This window comes from Balaenoptera physalus (genome assembly GCF_965194825.1).
Source record: "Balaenoptera physalus genome assembly, chromosome: X".
Lineage (NCBI taxonomy): Eukaryota > Metazoa > Chordata > Mammalia > Artiodactyla > Balaenopteridae > Balaenoptera > Balaenoptera physalus.
The window spans coordinates 95,464,867-95,486,472 of record NC_138903.1 but is presented as its reverse complement, the minus strand read 5'-3'; the positions used below and the strand labels follow the sequence as shown (position 1 = coordinate 95,486,472).

Below are 21,606 nucleotides of genomic sequence, written 5' to 3'. Positions count from 1 at the left end.
GAGGGTGCCCCAAACTGCTCTCAGCCTCTTGTCCCTGGGGGAAAGGTGGGGTCACCAGAGAAACTCAGTGGCGCTAGGCCAGGGAGGCCCGAAATCACATTCTAGCATGCAGGTCCTGGAGATGAAAGAGCCCAGCCCATTCTCTGGGTTGAGAGGTGAAGGGGAAGATGGGTGGGAAGAGCAGGCGGGCAGGGCCTGGCGGATCTAGAGGTGGAGCAGTTGCCTATCTGGCGCGATGTCAGGAGCCCCAAAGCAGACTCCACCCCCAGGTCTCCCCCAGCACACGCAACCAAATAATGATGTGTTTCTGGAGCGCATGCTGGGTGTTCCGCGTTGTGCTCAGCCTCTGTAGCAAATCATCAAGTTCAGTCATTACCCCTGCCCCAGAGTCCTTCCTCTTCAAAGCTTTGATGGGGATGGGCTGAGGTCAGAGCTGGGAGAGCAGGGTCACTCGGCACACACGGATGGCCCTGGGCCCTGAGTGGCGAGAGAGGGAGAGAGTGTGGCAAGAGGCCCTTGGATGGTGAAGGAAGGCCTGAGGGCGACAGGATGGGTGGTGAGGGGGTGGGGGAGGGGCGGGAGATGTTCTCAAAGCTGGGCAGAGTTACACAGGAGACCAGATTTGGCTAAGGCCCAAGCCCTTGAGGAGAAACAGAGGAAGGGGGCAGGCCGAAGGCACACTGGCATTTTTGTAAAAAGGGCTGTACCGAGTAACCTGAATGAGTCCTTGAAACACATCAAGGGGGAGGCATAATCTCTGATATTTGTCCCGGGCCTTGCAGTTAGTGGTCTCCTCTCTTTCTCTCTCTCTCTCTCTCTCTCTCTCTCCACCCCCCCCCCACACACATACACATCTCCTTTAATTTTCAAAACACTCCTGTCAAGGTGGGTAGGGCAAGGGTAATTACTCCCATTTGACAGATGAAGAAACTGAGACTCAGTGAGATTACATGACTTACCCAAGGTCACACAGACAGCTTTAACGGCAGAGATGGGACCAGAACTTTGATCTCCCAAATCCCAGGGCAGCAAAAGACAGAATTGGTCTAACGAGCATCCAGAGTATGTAGGTAACCACCTCCACAGCGTTATATCAGGAATTCTGGGAAAGACCCCTGCCCCGTAAATCTCTCTCTCTCCACTCACTAATACCTGAAATTTCACTCTTAAAGATTCATTCTCCTGGATTGAAACTGGGGCTCCTGTTGAAATGTGAAAGGGTGCTAGAGGAAAGAGTGGGGACACCGGAGAATATCTCAGCGCCTTAGAATATTGTCTGGGAGTATTCCTAGGAGAGTGCCCTGGCCACGGAGTGGGGTGGGGGAGGGAAGGGCAGGGGGGCAGGCCAGGAGGGGAGGGGAGGGGAGGGAGGCAGCCTTTTGCGTAAGAAGGTGAGGAGTTGCGTCAGAGTCTGAATGCGGGCGATGCTGAGAAGGGGGGGGCAAGTCTGCTTCCAGAGGTCTAATGGGTGACTGCACCGGAGTCTCGGAGGGAGGCTGGGGGAGGACTTCACGTCTCAGTGGGGGAGGGGGAGGGAACAGCCAAGGCATCAGCTGGACAGGGAAGCATGTTGGCGTAAGAAGCTGGAATTGTGGACGGCTGAGTGGGGGAGGGGAGCTATTCAGGGAGCTGGCCTGGAGCCAGGGGCCAGTCCCAAGGGGGTGAGCAGAGGCTTGAGAGCTCTGGGCCCCATTCCAGCTCCTGACCTTGAGTCACCATGCAACTCGGCACTTTTCCTACCTCAGCCCAGACACCCATCAAGTCTCTCTTATCTCAGCTTCCCGTTTTACAGAAAACTGTGTAAAAGTTACTCTCCTGACTCCTCCTGACCAGCCCCCCACCCCATCCAGCATCCTGCAAGCCTCCTGGGCCTCCCGGAAGCTCTTGCCTACTGCCTTCGGCCCCAGAGCCTGCCCCTCTGCAGTGCAGGCTGCCCTTGTACCTTCTGGTCCTGAGGGCAAGGGCCTGAAGGCCTCACCCAGCCTTTGGCCTGGGCCTCTCCACTCAGAGGCACAGCTATAAAGAGCTGCATCTGAGGACATCAAGGCTGCGACTGTTGGAACTGGCAGCAACCTTAGAAGTCACTTTTGCCATTCCTTCCTTCCTTCCTTCATTCAATTATTCCATTCGTTGAGCACTTACTATGTGCCATACACTGTCATAGGCCCTTGGTATATGGCTTCATGGAGCTCCCAGTCTAAATGGGGGTATCATTCATCAAATAAGCACCCAAATAACTATAAATTCGCAGCCTTGATCCTCTCATTTTACATTTAGGGGAAACTGGGACTCAGAGTGGTTATGAGACTTTTCCACGGTTGTGCCGGTAGCCAGAGGCAAAACCAGGCCAGACTCCTGTCTCCTGACTACTATCCCAGTGCCCTGTCTACCATGCTCTGGAAACAATACAGCATGAGTGTACGGGTGGAGCGTTTATCCCTCCATGCAGACCCAGACTTGACCTAGAGTCAGAGTAGCACATGGCCTACTTGGCAAGATTTGAAGGTCACTGACGAGCAGTCTCCCCCCGCCCACTGTTGCCCCCACCCAGCTTGTTCTCTGCCCACCTCCACACCCCCCGCCCATGCCTAAAATTGTACCACTGACTGAAATCTAAGGGTTAGAGCCCCATGATCTGGGGGAAACCTGTTAAGCTACTACCTACCACTTACACAAACACATCTCCCCGATTTGTCCTTTAGGATGGGCTGGGTACTTATGATTTGGGGGAGGGAGACTAAGAGTCCCTCTTAAAGGGGGCATTGCTAGGGAAGACAGGCCGCTGCAAACAGTAGCGAGGGGCCCCATGGAACCCTAGGCAGCAGGAGGGCACAGGTCACCTGCGGGGACAGGCAGGAGGAAGGTACCCGAAAAGGAAGCAGGAAGGTTCTGAAGACACACTCCTACTTCACAGTTTAGCCTGGGGGCCAGCCCTGCACCAACATTGTGATCGGTGACATTTTTTTTCAAAATACGTGTTTACATTTGGTCTTTCCTTATACTGGATTATACTGAGTCTTTTGTCCCTACCCCAGCCTGGTGTCGAGTAGTTTGTACTTACTTGCAATTAGGAGGGGCCTTCCCTGTGTCTGGTCAAGCAGTTGCCCTTAAACAGTCTGCCAGGCCTGAAATGAAATGCAGATCCGTCCCATCCTGGCATGCTAGGGGGGCCCCCCTCCTGGGAATCCTTTAGTCAGTGGAAAGAACCAGCCCCCACCTGGGGGGCTTCCCCACCCTAACCCTGATAAAGGCCTGTTAATCATTCCCCTGCAAACTGTGATGAAGGGGGTTCAGCACGAATGGACATTCATGCCAAGAATGCAGCCCTGCCTAGAAATCTCAAGACAAAGCTGAATGCCCAGCTAGAGACAGCCTGGAGCTTTAGAATCACACCCCAGAGGTTCACATCTCTCCTCTGCCACTACGAGCTAGGTAACTCTAGGCAAGTCACTTAACCTGTCTGAGCCTCAGTTTCCTCATCCACAAAATGGGCCTAATGATAATACGATACCCAATTCCTACTATCAGTTATCCATAACTCTTGACAACGTTCAAAAGGCTAATGGATATACTCTTAGCACAGTGCCTGCTAAGTAATCAGTACATGGGAGCTACTGAAGTTCTTATTTGGACCAGATGTGGCTTTGAGATCTCTCAGTGATAGGTCAAGACTTAACAGCGGTGCATCCCTGCCCTCCTGTTGAATTAAGGTTTTCATATGTCAGGTTTGCTTAAAGCAAGGCCTACCTGCAGGGCATTCCCTGAGCTGGTGATTCATGGGTGGGATGCATTCCACCCACCTATTTTAAGCTGTTCTACATTTTCTTCCCCTTGACATGGATGTGTTTACACAGAGGAGGACAGTCCCAGTCAAAACAAGATGAAAATACACTGCTGGCTGGGAGCCCCAGGCTAACTGGTTTCAGGTCCTCTCTCAGCTGTCAGCACCTCACAACAGAGCCACGGGGGTGGGGGAACCTGCCCAGCCCTACTCCCCTGCCTCCCTCCATCGGCCCAGCTCTGCCTGGTATCAGGCAGTTGGCCCTCACCTGGTCAAGCTAGAGTGGGGTTCTGGGGCTGAGGTTTTGCCAGTTTTACAAGGGCAAGAAGGAGGGGTGCTGAGGGGCAAGGGCTGCCCTGGCCAGCTCTGGTGTGAGTATTGTGTCTGCCGCCAGGGTCGCCTGCTACACAGGCAGAGAAGGCAACTGCCAACAGAGAGTGGTGGAAAATGGCCAAAGAAATCTCCCCCCAGCAACCTGACCTCCTGCCTGGCGTTTCCCCCACTGGACTCATTCCTCTGGGTCAACAGGAGGCTCTTGGTAAAAAGAAATTACCCTGGGGAAGGAGAACCCATCAACCCCTTATCAGTCACAGAGCCTTCCTGGGGGTCAATTTCTCACCTATGCCAACTTATCAGTGAGTCAGTAGGACTTGAGGAGGAGATTTCCAGGGAGGATGCTTTGATGAGCATGCAGGCAAGATCCCCCGGACGGGAAAGCACTGAAGATAGAAACCCCCAGTAGGGCTTGGACATATATATATATCACTGCTCCTCACGGCCTCTTCAGAACAGTTCGCTTGTGTTTACCAAGAAGAGCAGGAGAAAACAATCTCCTTTGTCATAAATTCTGCTACTCAAAGCTGCCCACTCAGACAGTTTGGTTTCTTTGCAGTGAGTCCAGGAATATTTGGGCACATTTGCCTGTCCCCTGAAAGCCTAAGGCCACCAGTTAGCCAGGACCCATTGTATGGCCCACCCCAGGCAAGTACCCCCCTAGTCTATACTTAGTCAGCCTGGGTCACTTCTCCCAGAAGCCCCCCAACTATTCGGACCACAGTGAGCAGGTCATCATGTTCCTTCCCTGAGAAAAACTAAATAGTTCCCCTTCTCAGAAAGACCTTTCATTTTAACAGGGATCCTCAAGACTTCAAACCCAAGGATGACATTAATGGTGAGAATTTCCTTTATGTTGCCGGTCATCAGGGTATTTTTAGTCAGGATGGGTTTTTTATCTGCAACCCCCCACCCCCACTGCATCGTTCCAGTTATATGGCTGTCACTTGCTCAGAATCAGGCTTGCTAGCCTGAAATCCCTCTTTGATGTTACTGCCAGCTGAGACTTGGCTGCCCTCCTCCTGGGCTTCATCACCCTCTACTGCTCCCTGTGGGTGCCCTGTTCCCAACTGACCCAGCCCCTCCAGCTAAAGATGGAAACTGACCAAAGTCCCAGCATTAGTGCAGAACCAGCAGCACACACACGGGTGAATTACCCCTTTTATTGAAGAGGTCGGGCCTTGGTTCCAGGTCATTAGTGGCCACTTACTCAATTAAATTGTGTTTGGGTTGGGTTTTCCAAGTATGTTTGATTTTCACCAGTCTTTCGTGTTTTTAACTGCAGAGTTGCTCTCGTACAATGATTGTCCCCAAATTAATATGTTAACAGGAGGCAAATTCATAAATTTGCCTATAGTTCTTCCCTGTGGAGGCCATTAGCCAAGTTCTAATACTTACCTAAGCCTTCTCTTTACTTATTAAGCACATGTTTATGGCATTGAGACTGTGTGCCAGGCACTAGTCCAGACTCTGGGGGTACCGTGATGAATAAGATAAGCCCCTGCCCTTGAAGAGCTTGTATTCTAGTCTAGAAAGCCAGTCACTGCTCACTTGAGACCATTTGCACTGTCCGCTTCCAGTGGTCATGATCTTATCTCGCTGTGCCTTCGGTCCTGCTTGAAAGACTAGGGGTCCTGCTGATTACTGACTGTGCCATTGGAGAAGCTCTCAAGGCCAAAACTTTATGCAAGTTACAAGTCCTCTGTGAGGGAAGGATTGCTAAGACCCTCAAGACGCGAAATTTTTTTTTAATAACATCACTTTTTTTAATTGAAGTTAAGGACAAAAGCTGGTCACATTCAGAGATTAACAGGCCTCATCCAGATGGTTAAAACCATCTTCTCTTTCTTGGTTAACCATCTCCTAATTTCAAGTGATTTCCACAAGTTCTCTGGAACCATCTGAAATTGTCCTTTGAGGAGATCCACCACACCACCGCGTGGCAAAGCTTGAGCAAACGCACCGCCGGACACACCTCACTGGATATCATCATCATCAAAGAGATTTTCAGAATCATTAAAAAAGTCTGCATGAACTGCCTTTTCATTGGCTTCCAAGTCCATCAGGAGCCCTGTGCTGCCTCCTGCCTCGTCCAGATCCATGTAGGGCCCGGCACCCTCAGGAAACATCTCGTCCACCACCTGCTTCACCTCCGCCTGCCAAGACACTAAATTTTGAATGTTGATTCCATCTGAACATCAGTCCCTCAAACTATGCCCCTCCCCATAGGCAGTATCCATAACTTGTGAAATCATGGAAACAACAAACTGGAACTGGACAGGAAGTTAGAAATGCTGGACTTTGAAACAGCATTGATAGGACTGTTCATTTGGTGAGCCATTTTGCCAACAGCATTTGAGGACCAGGGCCCTTACTCATCATGGCACATATCGCATTCACGTGGCCCTTTTTACTACCTGAAGAACTCAGCTATGCTGCCTACAGGATATCCACCATGTCTGGAAGCATAGGCACATATATATATTGTTGTCAAGGACACCATCAGTCTGCAGAAACGATGCAGTATTATCTCCATTTCCAGACTTTGGGGAGTCCATAAACATATACACCTTGTGTGTTGTTTATGTGGGGCAGGGGGGCATCATTCCCATTTCATGAACGAGGAGCTAGCAGCATAGGGGATTTAGAAGCCTTCTAAGCAGTTCTGGGGGTCTGGTGGTAAGGTAGAAAAGGAACTCTGGCCTTCTGACGTATTTTCTTCCCACTTGACCTAGTTCATTTAGAATGGGTGCTAGAGCTGCGTTTCTCAGGGAGCACCTACCCTGGCATACACACTAGGAGAGTCGCTCTCAATTCTTCTTGTCATTACTTTCTGTCTGAGGACTCAGCTCCATGGGCCAAGCCCATTATTGCAGCAGCCTATTGTTAGAGAGAAATCACCTGGGGACAAGACAGATGCCTCTGGATTGTCTCCCAACTGTGTTCAGGCCCCACTGCCCCCAGATGTCCAAGGAGTGTCTGTGAAACTCCCTTTTCTCAACTGCTGAGCTAGTAACTGTCTATACTTGGCCTTTCCTCAGTTTCCATGTTTACTTTAGCTCTTCTGCAACTCTGTCAACAAACGCCACAGTATTATTAGTTTTAGCAAATAGCAGGATGTCAGAACTGTTGACCAGGATTTGTTACTTTGTTGTTAGAGCTCTATCCTAGGACACAGGGGCCAGTGTTCCTCTTATTTTTTAAGGTGTATGAGCTTTGCCTTTCCCAGGCAGGCCCACCGAGCTCTGCCCAGTCTATAGGCCTTCAAGGCTGCTCACTGCCAAGGCTCCACCCACCAAGACCTGGGCCCTTCTGTCTTTGCTTGGTGGTACAAAGACATCTGTAAGTAGATTTTTCAAAAACTCAATGCGAATACTTTGAACTTTCCGTTTTTGTGCCTTAACCCTTACAGTCTTGCAGTGGCCTTTAAAGGAAGTCTGTACTTGCTAAGGCAGCTTCGGGGCTTAACATTCATGTGGAGAAGAGCGAGGGGGGTGGATTTTAGGCTGGCACTAAGAATTTCCAGGCTTTTGACCCAAAGTATCTTTCTCTTCCAATCCCACCCCCAACACTGCCTGTCTCAAGGAGCAAGAAAAGAGGTTAAAAGGGTAACTCTGTTGCTGACAGGCAACCAGGAAGTCCAGGCCTTGGGGGAAACATAGCCTTTGTTTATTTAAGCCCCAAACCTAGCAGGCAGTGTAAATTAAACATAAAAATAAAATAAAATACCGAAACACAGGCCGGATGCGTACCACAGAGAGCAGTGAATTCCCTTGGGAGAGGGGAGTCAGTGAGCCGCAGGGGCGCCCTCCTTGCCCAGGAGGCGCTTGCAAGCCATGGGATGGGATGCGGACGGTAGGGGCAGGGGAGCGCAAGGCTTGGCTCAGGGTCGGGATGGGCACGTTTGCAGAGATCCTGGCAAGTCTTTGTAGTGAGCCCCAGCAAGCTCCTGAGGGGGGGATGAGTCACAGCCCTCCAGCCAGCCTCGGAATGGATCCACGTTTGACCAGGCAGGGACTGCCACAGGGCTGGAGGAGAGCTGGCTTTTGCTGAAGGGGGGGTAGGGCAGGTTAATTGACCAGACTGTGCTGTTGGAGAAAAATCAGCCCCTCCCCGTTCTCTCCCTCTCTCCGGGTTCTTCTCCCTTCCCGCCCTGTGATGCCTGCCCCCCACGCCTCCAACCTCCCAGGCCAAGAGTTCCCACGGACAGCTGTGAAGTGTCTTAGAAGCAATCTGTTCCTCAGAACAGAGAAGCCAAATCTGCTGAAGGTTGATTTATAAATCAGAGCAAGTTTGGGTTATCTTTCTAATAGCAGCTCTCATTCACGTTCTGATCAAGTTTTCAGGAGTGAGAGGGAAAGAGGTAGCCAAACGTGACAGGGAAGGAGATGACTGAACAGATGTTAGGCTCAGAATATGCTGAACCCCATCATCGTGTGTCATACAGAGTGGGTCGTGGTGACCGTGGCACTTTGGGGACTTTTTGGGTAGATCCTGTCTTGGCTCTCACCTGTAGGCCAGTGGTTCCCAAAAGCAGTTCCATGGACTGGGGCCAGAAGAGCTGCATCCACATCTCCTGAAAGCACCCTTCTCAAGCTTCAGACATATCCCACTAGATTTTCTAGGACTGGAGCCCGGGACGTCCGTACTCTCCTCACCTGGACCCATTTCTTTCCCTCCGCAGCCCACCAGCAAGGTGTCCCTGCTATGTGTTTAGTCATCTTCTGATGCTGATCCGCCACTGACTACTGTGTGGAAAGTAATACAGAAATTTAGTTCATCCCTATTTAAGTATTTGTAGCTGATCGTGGCAGAATGTGGTACTTTCCCAGAGCTTTTGCATTGGAAGAAAAAACTTTCCTAATTCCTCAAAGTGTAAAGAATTCCATTATAACTCAAAGGTATGACTCCGAGGGTGACGTTTGTAGGCACTGTAGTAGTCCGGTCAGGCAAACAGCTTGGACTGAGAGGAATTTTTCTCAGTGCCATTCAAATCACACTTCTCAGGTCGTCAGTCACATGTGACATCTGTGCCAGGCCTGGCTCTCTTTAGAACTGTCCTCGTGAGGACCCTATGGGAATCATTTCCTAGGCATTCACATGATCGATTGTACACAAATGGTGCTTGTTTTTATTTCTCTTTCATTTGAATGTGTGATTGACATCTTTGAAAACTGTGGACCTGGCAGCACCAGCACTTCCTGTGCCCGGTGTACAGTGTGAAGCGTCTCAATCTGGTTCCCCCTATGCCCACCTGACTTCCACTCCAAGCTCCCCCCCAAGAGCCTGTCACCTATGACCCCTGCACAGCACGCAGCCAGCTCTGGATGTCAGAGAGAGCAGAGGCCACGGCTTGTGACACTCTGGCTGGGTCGCCAGTGTCCTGCCTTGCCACTTTGCCATGTCCTATTGCTTTACTACCCCTTTGGGGGGTCATGAAGCTGGCATCAGGAGAGAGAGAGAGACAGAGATGGAATGATGCCCTCTGCGTGCCTAGCTCTGTGAATTAGACTTTGTCAAAGGCTGAACGGGTGTTTGCATAAACGTGAGTGTGTGTGTGTGTGTGTGTGTGTGTGCGCGCTTGTGTGCCGCTCTTTCTTCCTGATAAGGTGTGTGTATTCCTTGTCAGCAATTCTCAAACCGGGCAGGAGGGCTTCCTTAACCCCTCCCCGCATGCCTTTGAGCTGCCTGGCTCTGTCCCCATGGCTGGGGCTGGGTGGGGGGCCCCCAGGGAGGAGCTTGCCTTGTTTCTCTCCTTTCTTTCTCTTCTCGGACTAGTGTGTCCCCTGCCCCTTCCTGCCACCGCCCCCCACCTCAGCTGGGCTGCCTTCTTTCCATCCAGGAAACCCAAGGGAGGGGGGAGGTGGCTGGATAGCCAGAGGCCCTTTGCAATTACAGAGCCTCTCCTCACAAGTCACAGAGTCCCACAACAGCGGATCAAGGAGCTACCTCAAGTGAGCCCACGGTGACTAGCTCCACTGTGAGTTAAACAAGGGCCTCGGGCGTACAATGTGAGAGCCTTGGGAGGCTCATAATGCTTACCCATCCTGGCCCAGGAGCCCCCGCGCCTGAAGAGGCCGGCGCTATTACTGTCGTTTTGTTCCCCAGGGAACCTGGACCACTTCAGAGGTCACCCATTCTATAGCGGGGCCCACAGGGGAGTCAGGTGCTGCACCTCAGAGCCCCTGGCCTCTTCACAGGCCCCTTGTCTGCTGGCTCAGCGTCCCCAACAAGATCCTTCTGCTTCTCGTCTTCCAAGCATTGCCAATAGTCCCAAGTCCTTCACATACCACTCAGAGTAACCCCGGCAACTGCCAGGAAAAAAAAGGCTTGGAATTTCGGCTCTTGGGTCTGCTCCATAAAGCAAAAGGACTGGGGAGAGGCCCTGCCAGTGTCTCCCTGGCCCGGAGAAGCTGGTGTAGGGCTGGTGCAGACAAACAAACACGGAGAGTGGCCATGTTCTTGCTGCTTCCTTTCTCAGCCCCTGAGAAGGCTGTCGAGGGCCAGGATTCCCAGAAGGTGGGCCGTGAGGAGGGAGTTTATTTGCCCACGTGAAGATGCTCGCTGGTCTGGGAAGGCCCTGTAGAACAAGGATAAGACCACGAGGAGCTAGCCGAAAGAGGAGGGCCAAGGAGGTTGACAGATAGAGGGGACCCCCTCCCCGTGCTAAACATAGACCCCCTTCTCAGAAGGAAGGGACTGGCAACTCAGAGACCCTTAAGGACCTGTGCTTTGTTCCCTTGGTTTACAAAGGAAGGGAATCAGAGTGAGGGACCCTGACACTGTTGGCCACCATGTCAGAGGAGCCTTGGGTCCCACAGAAATTCCACGTTTTGTGGATGCTATGTTAATCCCCATCTAGATGGGCACGGACCAAACGACAGGGTGGGGAGAAAAAAGGCGGGCCTGATTCTGAGGACTGAAATGATGCCAGGAGTGATGGCGGTGGTGTGGCCCTCCCAAACCCCAGGCTACCCTCCTGAACACCCCCAAGCCCTAGGCTTTTTCCTGAAGTAAACATTTCACTGAGATCTAACCACTAGATAGACTTCAGAGTTCACCACAGGCCCAGGATATTCTGGAAAGAAGCACAATTGTTAACCTGCACTACCAGTTTGTTTGTTTGTTTGTTTTTAATTTCCCTGAAATGTGCCTTGTACTTTGAATAGGCAGTCAATCAACTTTGAATTGAGTTGAATTGAATTGAATTGAATGATAATGGCAACTAGTGTGGGATGGAGGACGGGATTCCATTTACCGAGGTTAATTTGACATTCTCTTTTTTCAGGAATATCTATTTCATACTTGTAGATGGGTAATGGGGACGGTGGAAAATGAGAAGAGAGCTTAGAAAAATGATGGAGGTAAATTGTCCCAGCTGCAAGGCAAAAGGAGAAGGGAGACAAGCATAAATATTGACACAAGGTTCATGAAATTTAAGATCCACTGAGCTAAATTGCATTCCTGGATAACGTTGCCAGTACTTCCGGTCTTGCTGAGATGCCAGGAGAGACTGCCTAGCCCCCATAGTTAGCCACCAAAGTTGGGGTAACAAAGGTGATTTGACAAGAGCCCTTTTTGACTTCTTTGAACGAGGGTGAGTGGAGTGCCTTGTCCAAATGGGGTTTGGTTCTGCCTGTCAGCCCTAGTGTCACTGGGAGACTGTTTGTGAAGCTCACATTGGATCCTGTCTGGGAGGGAGCTGAAAGGCACACAGTTCACTGCTCCTGCCATCATTCCGTGCCAGGGTTTGGCCCAAATCAGTTGCTAGAGCCACTTTTCCAAGACAGTGCCCCTCTCCACCACGATTCCTCTTGGGCTCCCTGCTGCCCACCACTGCCTTCTGCATCCTCCTCCCTGTTTTCCTGCCCCCCAAAGTCGACGTTCTGGGCCCTGGCCCTGCAGGGCAGTTCACGTGACCCACAGAGGACAAGGCACTTTGTCTGTCTCCGTCTTTCCTTCTTGCTTCCCTCCTTCTGGACTTCGGGGATTTTCCATGAGGCCAAAGTAAAGATGTAAGTGGCAGCATCCTTCCTGTCTATAGTCTCCCACACTGGAGAGGAACCGAGGGAAAGAGAGAAGAGTGAAGCCAGCACAAATTAAATGATGGCATTTCAGCCTCCTTATTCCCCCAGCCTCTTCAGAAAAAGGGACAAGTAAGTAATTAGAAGTAGACAGAGCTTCAGGCAGAAGGGGGCCGCCGTGGAGGGGTAGATGGGGAGGGTTGTTTTGCAGCCGCCTTGTCAACTGTGCTAACACTCCGGTGCTCAGTAGCCTTTTTGATTTCCTTGTCCAGCTCCTAACGCAGCGTTTGCTTGGTGGCTTGTCCCACACCTCTCGCATCGTGTCTTTTCCCGCTTCTCCTGCCACAAGGCCCTGTGTTTCGCCGGCAACATTGCCGAGCCTTGGGGGTGGAACATTCCCTGTAGAAAATAAGGAAGACTTGCCTATAAAGAGTTTCCTTTGGGCTGCGTGGTACACAATGCTTCGAGTGTGACAAAAAGGGAAGTGAGATGTTCCCCCTCCTCGCCGCCCCCTACCTACCGCACCCACCCTGAGTCTGCCTCCCACCCCTCGGCAGCGTGCTGAGATCCTGCCCACAGGTTCTGAGGCCCAGACTGCCCAGTCTCCGCCTTCCTGCGCCATGGGAACCCGAAATAGGAAGGGCTCTTGTCCTAGAGAGTCTGGCTTTTGAAGTGGAACAGAACGGTGACGATGTTGAGACACTTCTTCCACTTCAAAGGGAACAAGTTGGCTTCCAGGGCCACCTGAAACGGCGGGAGCTGACCCCATCCTCCTTATGCCACCCTCCACCTAGAAGGTCACCCTGAGAGAGGGAGGGTCAGCTGTGCCTGTTTAATCACAGAATCCCATAGCTGTAGGCCTAGAACCGAGAGCCGGCAAAGGACCTGGCTCATCAGCTGGGCGCTGTGACCGCGGTGGCTCTGGGTCCAGCCTACCATGTAACTCACAGGATGGAAGAAAGGAAATTTGGAAACACACATGTTGGAGTTGCTATGCTGTTGAATCCTTAGGCCACTGATTCCTGCCTGGGGCCCACCTCCAGAGACACAAGGACGCTGAGAGCCTCATGGATCAGCACTTTACTCAGAAAAGTTAGATCAGATCACAGATACCCTATACAGCACAAGCTCCCACTCACTGCAACACTTGGCTCAGCTATTCTGGGCAGAGGAATTTTCCGGTGTGCCAAGGGTTACACAGAAAGCCTTTTGGGTTCCTCCAACTTCTCCCTCTCCCCCTCCTATCTGCCCCTGTCTCCCCTACCCCTGCTGTTTGAAAATATTTCTACAGGGACGTTTAGGTTGGTGGTCTTCCTTTAGCAAAGCCTGCGATCCAGGGATCCAGCCATTATTTGCGAATTGAGAATCATAAGGCCTCAGGGTGAGCTCTTCTCACTATTGGTTGGTGAACTAGAGGTGCAGAGGGGACGAGAGATTGGCTGAGTGTGGGCTGAACCTGGGACATCCTTTCAAAGTTGTTTTTCTGAAACGAAATCCCTGATATGAGCTTGTTTTCTTGTTGGTTTCATTCTCCTGAAAGCTGAGCACAGCAGGAATATGGGGGAGAAAGAGTTAATTAAGGGTGCCAGTTATGAACTGGAGATTGACTGGGCTGTGATTATTATTACGAGACTCCATACCTAATTTGGGGCGCTGTGTAGTCCATTCTGGGAGCCACCTGGTTGGATTCATAGTTCCTATTTCCTAGGCAGAGAGGGCTTTCTTTGAGGACTGCGTGGCTGCCTTTTGAAATAATGCAGGTGAGCAAAGCCGTGTTATAAAGCTCATTTGGACACTTTGGATATTCTTCCGGTCCCCCATGCTGCTGGAGTCCTAGGAGTACTTCCCCTGCCCCTCACCTTTTCTTCCTCTGCACCACTTTCCTGGCACCTCCAACCCATCCCCCAACTGCCTTGACTCACTCATTCAACAAACCTACTCCCTGCCCCCACTAGTAAGTGTAGTAAGAACAAACTTGATCTCTACGTCAGGAAGACCTGAGCTGGAGTCCCAGCTCTATGATTTATTAGCTGTGCCACCACCTTGGGCAAGGTAGCCTCTCAGACCCTCGGTTTCTTCATCTGTTAAATGATGGTGACAGCGCCTACACCACAGGGTTTGTGACTCAGCCAACACAGCGTCTGGCCCATAGCTGTTGCTCAGTTAATGGTAGCTGTTATTGTCGGCGGGTCTCAAAGCTTATTTCTAAATTTATTTATTTATTTATTTTTGGCTGTGTTGGGTCTTCGTTTCTGTGCGAGGGCTTTCTCTAGTGGCGGCAAGCGGGGGCCACTCTTCATCGCGGTGTGTGGGCCTCTCACTATCGCGGCCTCTCTTGTTGCGGAGCACAGGCTTTAGACGCGCAGGCTCAGTAGTTGTGGCTCATGGGCCTCGTTGCTCCGCGGCATGTGGGATCTTCCCAGACCAGAGCTCGAACCCGTGTCCCCTGCATTGGCAGGCAGATTCTCAACCACTGCGCCACCAGGGAAGCCCCGAGCTTATTTCTAATTGAAGTGTAATTAATGTACAATTCAAACACAGCCTTGCTAGAAAACTTCACCTGTTTTTTTTTTTTCCCCTCCCCAAACTACCTGGATTTCTATGCCTCTGTCTCCATATAAGGGAGTCCCCATTGAAGGAGCTGGTTTTTCTTCTGTCCTATGCCCTGTTTTCCTGGTAGTGTTTTTTCCCTGCCGACCCAGCTTATTTATCTCTTTTTTTCTTTTCATCATCTCCCTTGGAATCTTGGGGTAGGTAGCAATAGTGAGTTGAGGAAAGATTTACAAGCCAATGAAAGGTCAACTCAGACTCTTCCTGGACCAAGAAAGCTCTATGTGACACAGAGGGCAGATTAATATATCAGGGAATTCCAGTATCAGTTAAGCTCCAGATTTAAGAAGGTTTGTTTTTTATTTTTGCTCAGATAATGTTCTTGATGACCTATAAATGTGGTCTGCACTTTGTTCTGTCTACTACACGCAGCTTAGCGTGAACACCTTGTTCAGGGAGTTTGTGACCTGAAGATAATATGATATCCTGAGATTGGGATTGTCTCCCAGCTAAACCGGGGTGAAGGAAATCACCATCCTGGGCTAGTACAGTAGGTTTGCTTGGGTAGATCTCTTTGTCGGTCCTTTGCAAATAGAATGGCCCTTGTGCACGTATTACCACTGGTGGGATCCAATGGGAGCTCCACATCATAGTGAAAAATGTTGGCTGTTCAGTGGCATGACTGCATGGGCAGCCTGAAGAAAATTAAGGCCTTCAGACTGGGCTTAACCGGGGCCTTGGCCAGGGTGTCTGTGCCAGGTACCTGGTTAGGTGAAATATCCTGAAGCAAATAATAATTACCTTCTTTGCTGATAAGAGGCCCCAGTACTTTTCCAATAGCTTGATTGCACTAGGGTATTTCTTTGGACCATAGCCTGAATCACAGACTGATTCATGGGTACTGGCCCTAACTCCATCCAAACTATTGTATGTGTGGTGAAACTCAATGTTCTCCTTATGGCCCTGAGTTGGTGTAAATAATACCCCCAGTTGCATCACCTGTCCCTTGTTTGGTCTAGGTTGCTCCATCTGGCTGCAATTCTGCTTCTGACCACCAGGTGGCCTCACTTAGGAAAGAGCATGATAAAAGGACCTCAAGCCTCTGATGGCTTTTTTTTTGTTTTAAGCTTGACGTTTAAAAGAATGAAAATATATTTTGATGGAAACATGTGTAACTCTTAGTAGGCAACAATCACCTCATTTTCCCTGTGACTTGGAATCTGTTTGTTTGTGAAGTACCCTGTAACCCCGTGTGTTGCTGGATCCATCACAGGGTGGGTGTTCTCCTGGGATGGTTTGTAGTTTTGCTGTCATTTGCTGTTCATAGGACAGTAACAAAATCTTGTTTTTAAAAATAGGAACATGAGATCCTGGATGATGTTGAATAGGGTGTTGAGACCAAAGAGAAAAGGGCTGGCATCTTGTGGTCACTGCAGTGCCCACTCCCCTACCGTCTCCTCCCCACCTCCTCTGTCACCCATCTGGCCCCCAGCTGACCCCTTGTACATGTTCCCCCACTCATCTGAGTTCCTGGACACTTACGCTCTCCTCCATACATGCACACTGGCATGTACAGATTAGCTAGTCCGTGCATGCCACAGATCTGTGCATGTGTCAGTACATGGACAGGTACATCCGTAGAAGGAGGTGAGTGGATAGATGCTGGGGATGGGGGCAAGCCAGTGGGCAAGCTGGCTGGGTGAGGGGACATGCAACTGACAAAGTCTGTGTGCAGGAGAGAGGCTGAGAAGGCAGGCGCCAGGAAGGAGTGAGGGTCCTGATGGTGAGGGCGGGTGTCCAGGGAGGGCGGCCTGTGATGGTGCTGCAAAGACACGGGAGGTATGCTGGCTGACATCCGAAGAAGAGCTTTTAAAACCAGCGCCGCCCTCTACTGAACGCTTTCTACCTCCTGTAATGGCATTTGTACTTCTCATTTCTCTAAGAAATCAGCTCCATTTGGTTTTTACCAATCTCCAGAGCCCTCTTTGGAGATGCCAGTTGGCACAAGAAAGTGCTGAACTGTTTACAGTCCCAGACTAAGGTTCAGGGAGGGGATGTGGTTTAACTGAGCCACAAAGCCCGGTACAGGACTCATTTGCATGCCGCTGACGCCATGTGACGCAGCCGGCTCCTCCTATATAAAGAAGAAGGAGCCGAAATATCTCCGAGTCTGGGTTGGACTGGCGGCCGTGGAGTTTGTGACACACCAGGTGACACCCCTCGAGTCACTTCCCTTCAACTCTGGAACGCCCGCCCGGCTTTGGGTTCGCTCGGCAGCCTTCGCCCCCCTCCTAGCCCCAGGGCCCGACGCGCGGAGCCCAGCCCCGTCCAGCGCGCCAGCAGCCGGCGGCCGCCCAGCCCGCCCAGCCCAGCCCGCAGCCCGGCCAGAGCTCCCCGGCAGCCCGAGCCATGAATACCGAAATGTATCAGACCCCCATGGAGGTGGCGGTCTACCAGCTGCACAATTTCAACATCTCCTTCTTCTCTTCCCTGCTTGGAGGGGATGTGGTTTCCGTTAAGCTGGATAACAGGTAACCCCTGGCCACAGCTCCCGAGCCCGGGCGCCGGCGGGGGCTGGGCTGAGAGCGGGATCTCCGAGCGAGCCGTGCGCCGCCGGTCCCCGTTCCCCGCGGTGCAGCATCCTGGGAAGGGGCGGGGGTAGGGGACGCAGGGAAGTAGGGGGGGTCACCTCCGCGCTGGGATCCGCCGTCGGAGCGTCCCTGCGGCCGCTGCGCCGTAAGAACGAGCTGCTGCAGCCGGGGGCGGAGGCAGAGGGGCAGTGGGCCTGGGCTGGGCTGGGCAGGGGGTCTGGCCGCGCGCCGTGCGCCGCTGGGGAGCAGGCCGGAAGCTGCCGAGCCGAGGAGGAATTCCTAGCTAGCTTCGGAGCTCGGTAGGTTTGCCCGGGACCTTCTGGGCCGGCGCCGGAATGGGCTGGCGGCCGGGGACTCCCTGGGCCGCGCGCCCCCATTGTTTGCATGTCGCCGAGCAGGCCTCGCTGGCCCGTGCGCCCCCGGACCCGCGCGCTGCTCCACGCGGAGCTCTGGGCGGCGGCGGCGCGGAGCCGGTCTGGGTGGGGAGGTGCAGCTTCCTGCAGGGGCCAGAGACGGACCTAGGGACAAAGTGCCCGGAACTTCGGGCCAGCGAGGCGATAGAGGAAGAGCTGGGGCAGATGGAGGGCTCTGTGGCCACTGCTGCCAGGTACTCAGACTGGAACCAAGTGGGTAACGCGGTCGCTTTCCTTTTTGTCTTGGCAGTGCCTCCGGAGCCAGCGTGGTGGCCATAGACAACAAGATCGAGCAGGCCATGGTGAGTGGCATCACTGCGTCATTCCCATCCCCAGACCTGGCTAATGCTTATGTAACTCAGGGTGGCAGTGAGCGGGTGGGTGCAAAAGCCAAGAGCCTGAGGAAGCTGACAGCCTGCCTCCTATCCCCTTGGAGGCCTTAAGTAGAGTCCCATCAGAGTGGCACCTTTTAGGGCATTTCCAGTCCACCCTTGCTGGACCCTCTCCTTTCCTCCTCCTTCTCCCATCCCAGGGCTTTGCAGCAGCCTCTGGCTCCCTCCTGGGCCCGTGGCAGGGCAGGGAGCTCAGACCCTTGGATTTGTCTGCATCCCACAGTTGGCAGGGGCCAGAGCTCATTGGATGCCACCGCACTGCAGTGCCTCTGCAGAGCCTGGGCTGGGGTCAGGAGTTGGGAGGAAACAGGAAGCAAAGCACCCCACCCCTTCTCCCTCCTTCACCAGGTAGAGGTCGTACTCCACCAAGCAGCCAAAATGGCTGCAGGAGATTGGGGCCTCCAGCAGTTTTAGCAGACACTTTATTGTGCCCCGGAGCCTAATGACACAGCTCCCCGCCCCCAGTGCAGTCATCCGAATTCAGAGAGGATGAAGCCATCCGGGTACCTTCCCCCAGGGCCAGTGTCCTTTCGGGCCAGGCTGCAGGACAGCTGCCGCTCAGTATGCTGGGTCCTGTGGAGAGGAGGAGACTCCAAAAGAGCCCATTATATTCTCCTGGTGGAGATGGGTAAAGGAGACCAACAGTACGGGGTGCATTGCAGGTGTTCCTTGGGATCTGGGCCAGCCGCGGGACCTTATGTGGAAATGGGGATATAGCATACCACCGCCAACCAGCAGAAGTCTCACCCAAAAGTCTCGCAGGAGGCCAGCTTTGAAAGTCATCAGAAACTTACAGGGAGGAATTCCTATGTAGTTCAAAGCTGGGCTCCCAACTCAGGCGTGGCCCCGATCACGCAGCTCTCCTGAGCAAGGGTTTAGGTGCTTCGGAGAAAGGGGCAGGAGGACCAGGGCTGCGGGGCCAGCGTGCTGAGGGGCTGCTGAGGGAAGGCTGGAGGTTGGCAGCATGAGGGACAGCGCAGGCGCCCCAACGGCCAGGAGAAGGTGCCGCAGAGGGGCTGCCGCGGCTAAGGATAGCTTTGTCGTGATCTCCTCCGGGACAGGATCTGGTGAAGAATCATCTGATGTATGCTGTGAGAGAGGAGGTGGAGATCCTGAAGGAGCAGATCCGGGAGCTGGTGGAGAAGAACTCCCAGCTGGAGCGTGAGAACACTCTCTTGAAGACCTTGGCGAGCCCAGAGCAGCTGGAGAAGTTCCAGTCCCGTCTGAGCCCCGAGGAGCCAGCTCCCGAAACCCCAGAAGCACCTGAGGCCCCCGGTGGTTCTGCGGTGTAAGTGGCTCTGTCCTCAGGGTGGGCAGAGCCACTAAACTTGTTCTACCTAGTTCTTTCCAGTTTGTTTTTGGCTCCCCAAGCGTCATCTCACGTGGAGAACTTTACACCTAGCATAGCTGGTGCCAAGAGATGTCCCAAGGACATGGCCACCTGGGTCCACTCCAGTGACAGACCCCTGACAAAGAGCAGGTCTCTGGAGGCTGAGTTGCATGGGGCCTCGTCACCCCAAGCCAGCGAGCCTCTGATGCCACCGCGCCCTGGGGGCTCCCAGGGCCTGGGCAACTTAGCTGCAACTGGCAGAGGAGAAAGGTAGCTTGAGACAGGCCGCCAGTTTGCTCCAGAAAGTCTTAGGGGTCTGTTTTTTCATTTCCATGGACATCTTCAACAGCTTCACCTGACAACGACTGTCCTGTGAAGAAGCCACTTGTGGTTTAAGCAGAGGCAGCCTCTCTCTCCTCCCCTGCCTCGCCAAGGCAGGGCCACAGTTGGGAGAGATTGAGCCAAGTCAGCCTTCTGTTGGTTAATATGGTGTAATGCATGGCTTTGTGCACAGCCCAGTGTGGGATTACGGCTTTGGGATGACCGCTTACAAAGTTCTGTTTGGTTAGTGTTGGCATAGTTTTTCTATATAGCCATACATGCGTATATATACCCGTAGGGCTAGATCTGTATCTTAGTGTAGCGATGTATACATATACACATACACCTACGTGTTGAAGGGCCTAACCAGCTTTGGGAGTACTGACTGGTCCCTTATCTCTTAAGGCTAATTCTTTGACTGTGTTCATTTACCAGGTTGATCCAGTTTGTCCTTTAGGTTAAGTAAAACTAAAGAGTAAAGGCAGGGAGGGGAGGCCACCCTCTGAATGCCTTGCTGCTGCAACCTTTGCCCCATCTGTCCCCTGAAGACATGTGAGGTCCTCTTTTGAATGCCAAACCCACCATTCACTGGTGCTGACTACATAGAATGGGGTTGAGAGAAGATCAGCTGGAACTTCACATTGTCATTCAAAAACATGTTTGTGGTTTTTTTTTTTTTTTTTTTTTTTTGTGGAAAACTTGCAAGTGAACAGAATGGTTAGCTTGCCGGTGTCCTCTTGTGGACAAGGGATAGACAAGGGAATGGCTTTGACCCGACGGTGCCTGGGTGATGTGCTCAGGGAGCTTGTCTCTAGGGAGTTCTGTGGCAGTGAACACTTTCCACTTTCTGACACCTTATCCTGATGTTATGTCTCCAGGATTTGGACTTTGATTTTTCAAATGTAGCTTGAAATTTCAATAAACATTGCTCTTTTTTTTTTTCTAAAAATAAACCTGGTGTCTTACTGAGTTTAAAATGGAGTGGGCGGTAGGGGCCCCACAGGTGGTCAGGGGCACTGGTTTTCTGACTCGCTGTCCTTTCACGGGCACCCCCTGAGTGGCAGGCCTGTGCTACAGCCATAATCTTGTGTAACTGTCACAACACCCCCATTGTACGGGTGAGGAGGCTGAGGCTCAGCCCGTTTAAGTGACTTGCACAAAGTCACACAGCTATTATGGCGAGTTGGGACCCAATCTTCCATCCATCCCTCTCTCCTGCTCCTGCTTTCATGTAACAGCTTCGGAGTGAGTGGCGAGGTGACTACTAACACACAACTTCAGCTCGAGGGGGTGATTCGGGAGGAAGGGTACCCCAAGAAGGTCCAAAAGAAAAGGACAGGGGGTCCATGTGAGGGAGCAAGAAGAGAGGAACTGAATAAACATGAGTGGGCCCCTTCCCTCTTTTGAAACATCATCCGGATTACTTGGTGCGTTCCCTTTGATACCAATCCACAGGAGACCCCTGACATGGGCAAAGGAGCTAAGAGGGCCTTAGTGAGAAAAGGACACAATGTACACGGTGGCCCAAACCCCATCCCTCTCCCCCAAGGAAAGATGCTCTCAAGCCCTGCTGCCCCACTTGTCACTGCTGAAAGTTCACTTACAAAACCCCCAGCCTCGTGGGCACGGCCAAGTCCAAGGATCCCAACTCCACTTCCCTCCTCTGCCTCTCTTTGAAGGTCATCCTCACCCATCACCCTTTCCCCGGCCCCGTGTCTCTGGCATCTGGAGTCCTGCCATTTCTGATTCTGGGCATTGTCTCCTCCACCACGCCCTAACCTGGAGCCACTATGGGCCCTGAGCTGTGTTCTAAGCCCCCTGGCTTCCCAAGGGAGGCTATCACCCCAAATGTGAGCGACTCCGTTCAATCT

At 52.3% G+C, this 21,606-nt stretch overlaps 1 protein-coding gene across 6 annotated transcripts in view; it reads left to right on the top strand.

Moving 5' to 3' along the window:
* TSC22D3 (TSC22 domain family member 3) overlaps positions 1–20,688 on the top strand; it is a 58,688-nt gene extending 38,000 nt beyond the window's left edge. For 3 of the 6 annotated variants that reach the window (XM_082447746.1, XM_082447747.1, XM_082447748.1), the window contains exons 3-4: positions 17,943–17,994; positions 19,146–20,688. In XM_082447746.1, coding sequence (XP_082303872.1) covers positions 17,943–17,994; positions 19,146–19,376 — 283 coding nt within the window. In that variant the 3' untranslated portion in view covers positions 19,377–20,688. Of the gene's footprint in view, positions 1–12,172; positions 12,271–16,837; positions 17,220–17,504; positions 17,579–17,942; positions 17,995–19,145 lie in introns of those variants that run through there. The other 3 variants (XM_082447750.1, XM_082447749.1, XM_082447751.1) reach the window with 3 other exon arrangements.
* The last annotated feature ends 918 nt before the right edge of the window (positions 20,689–21,606 follow it).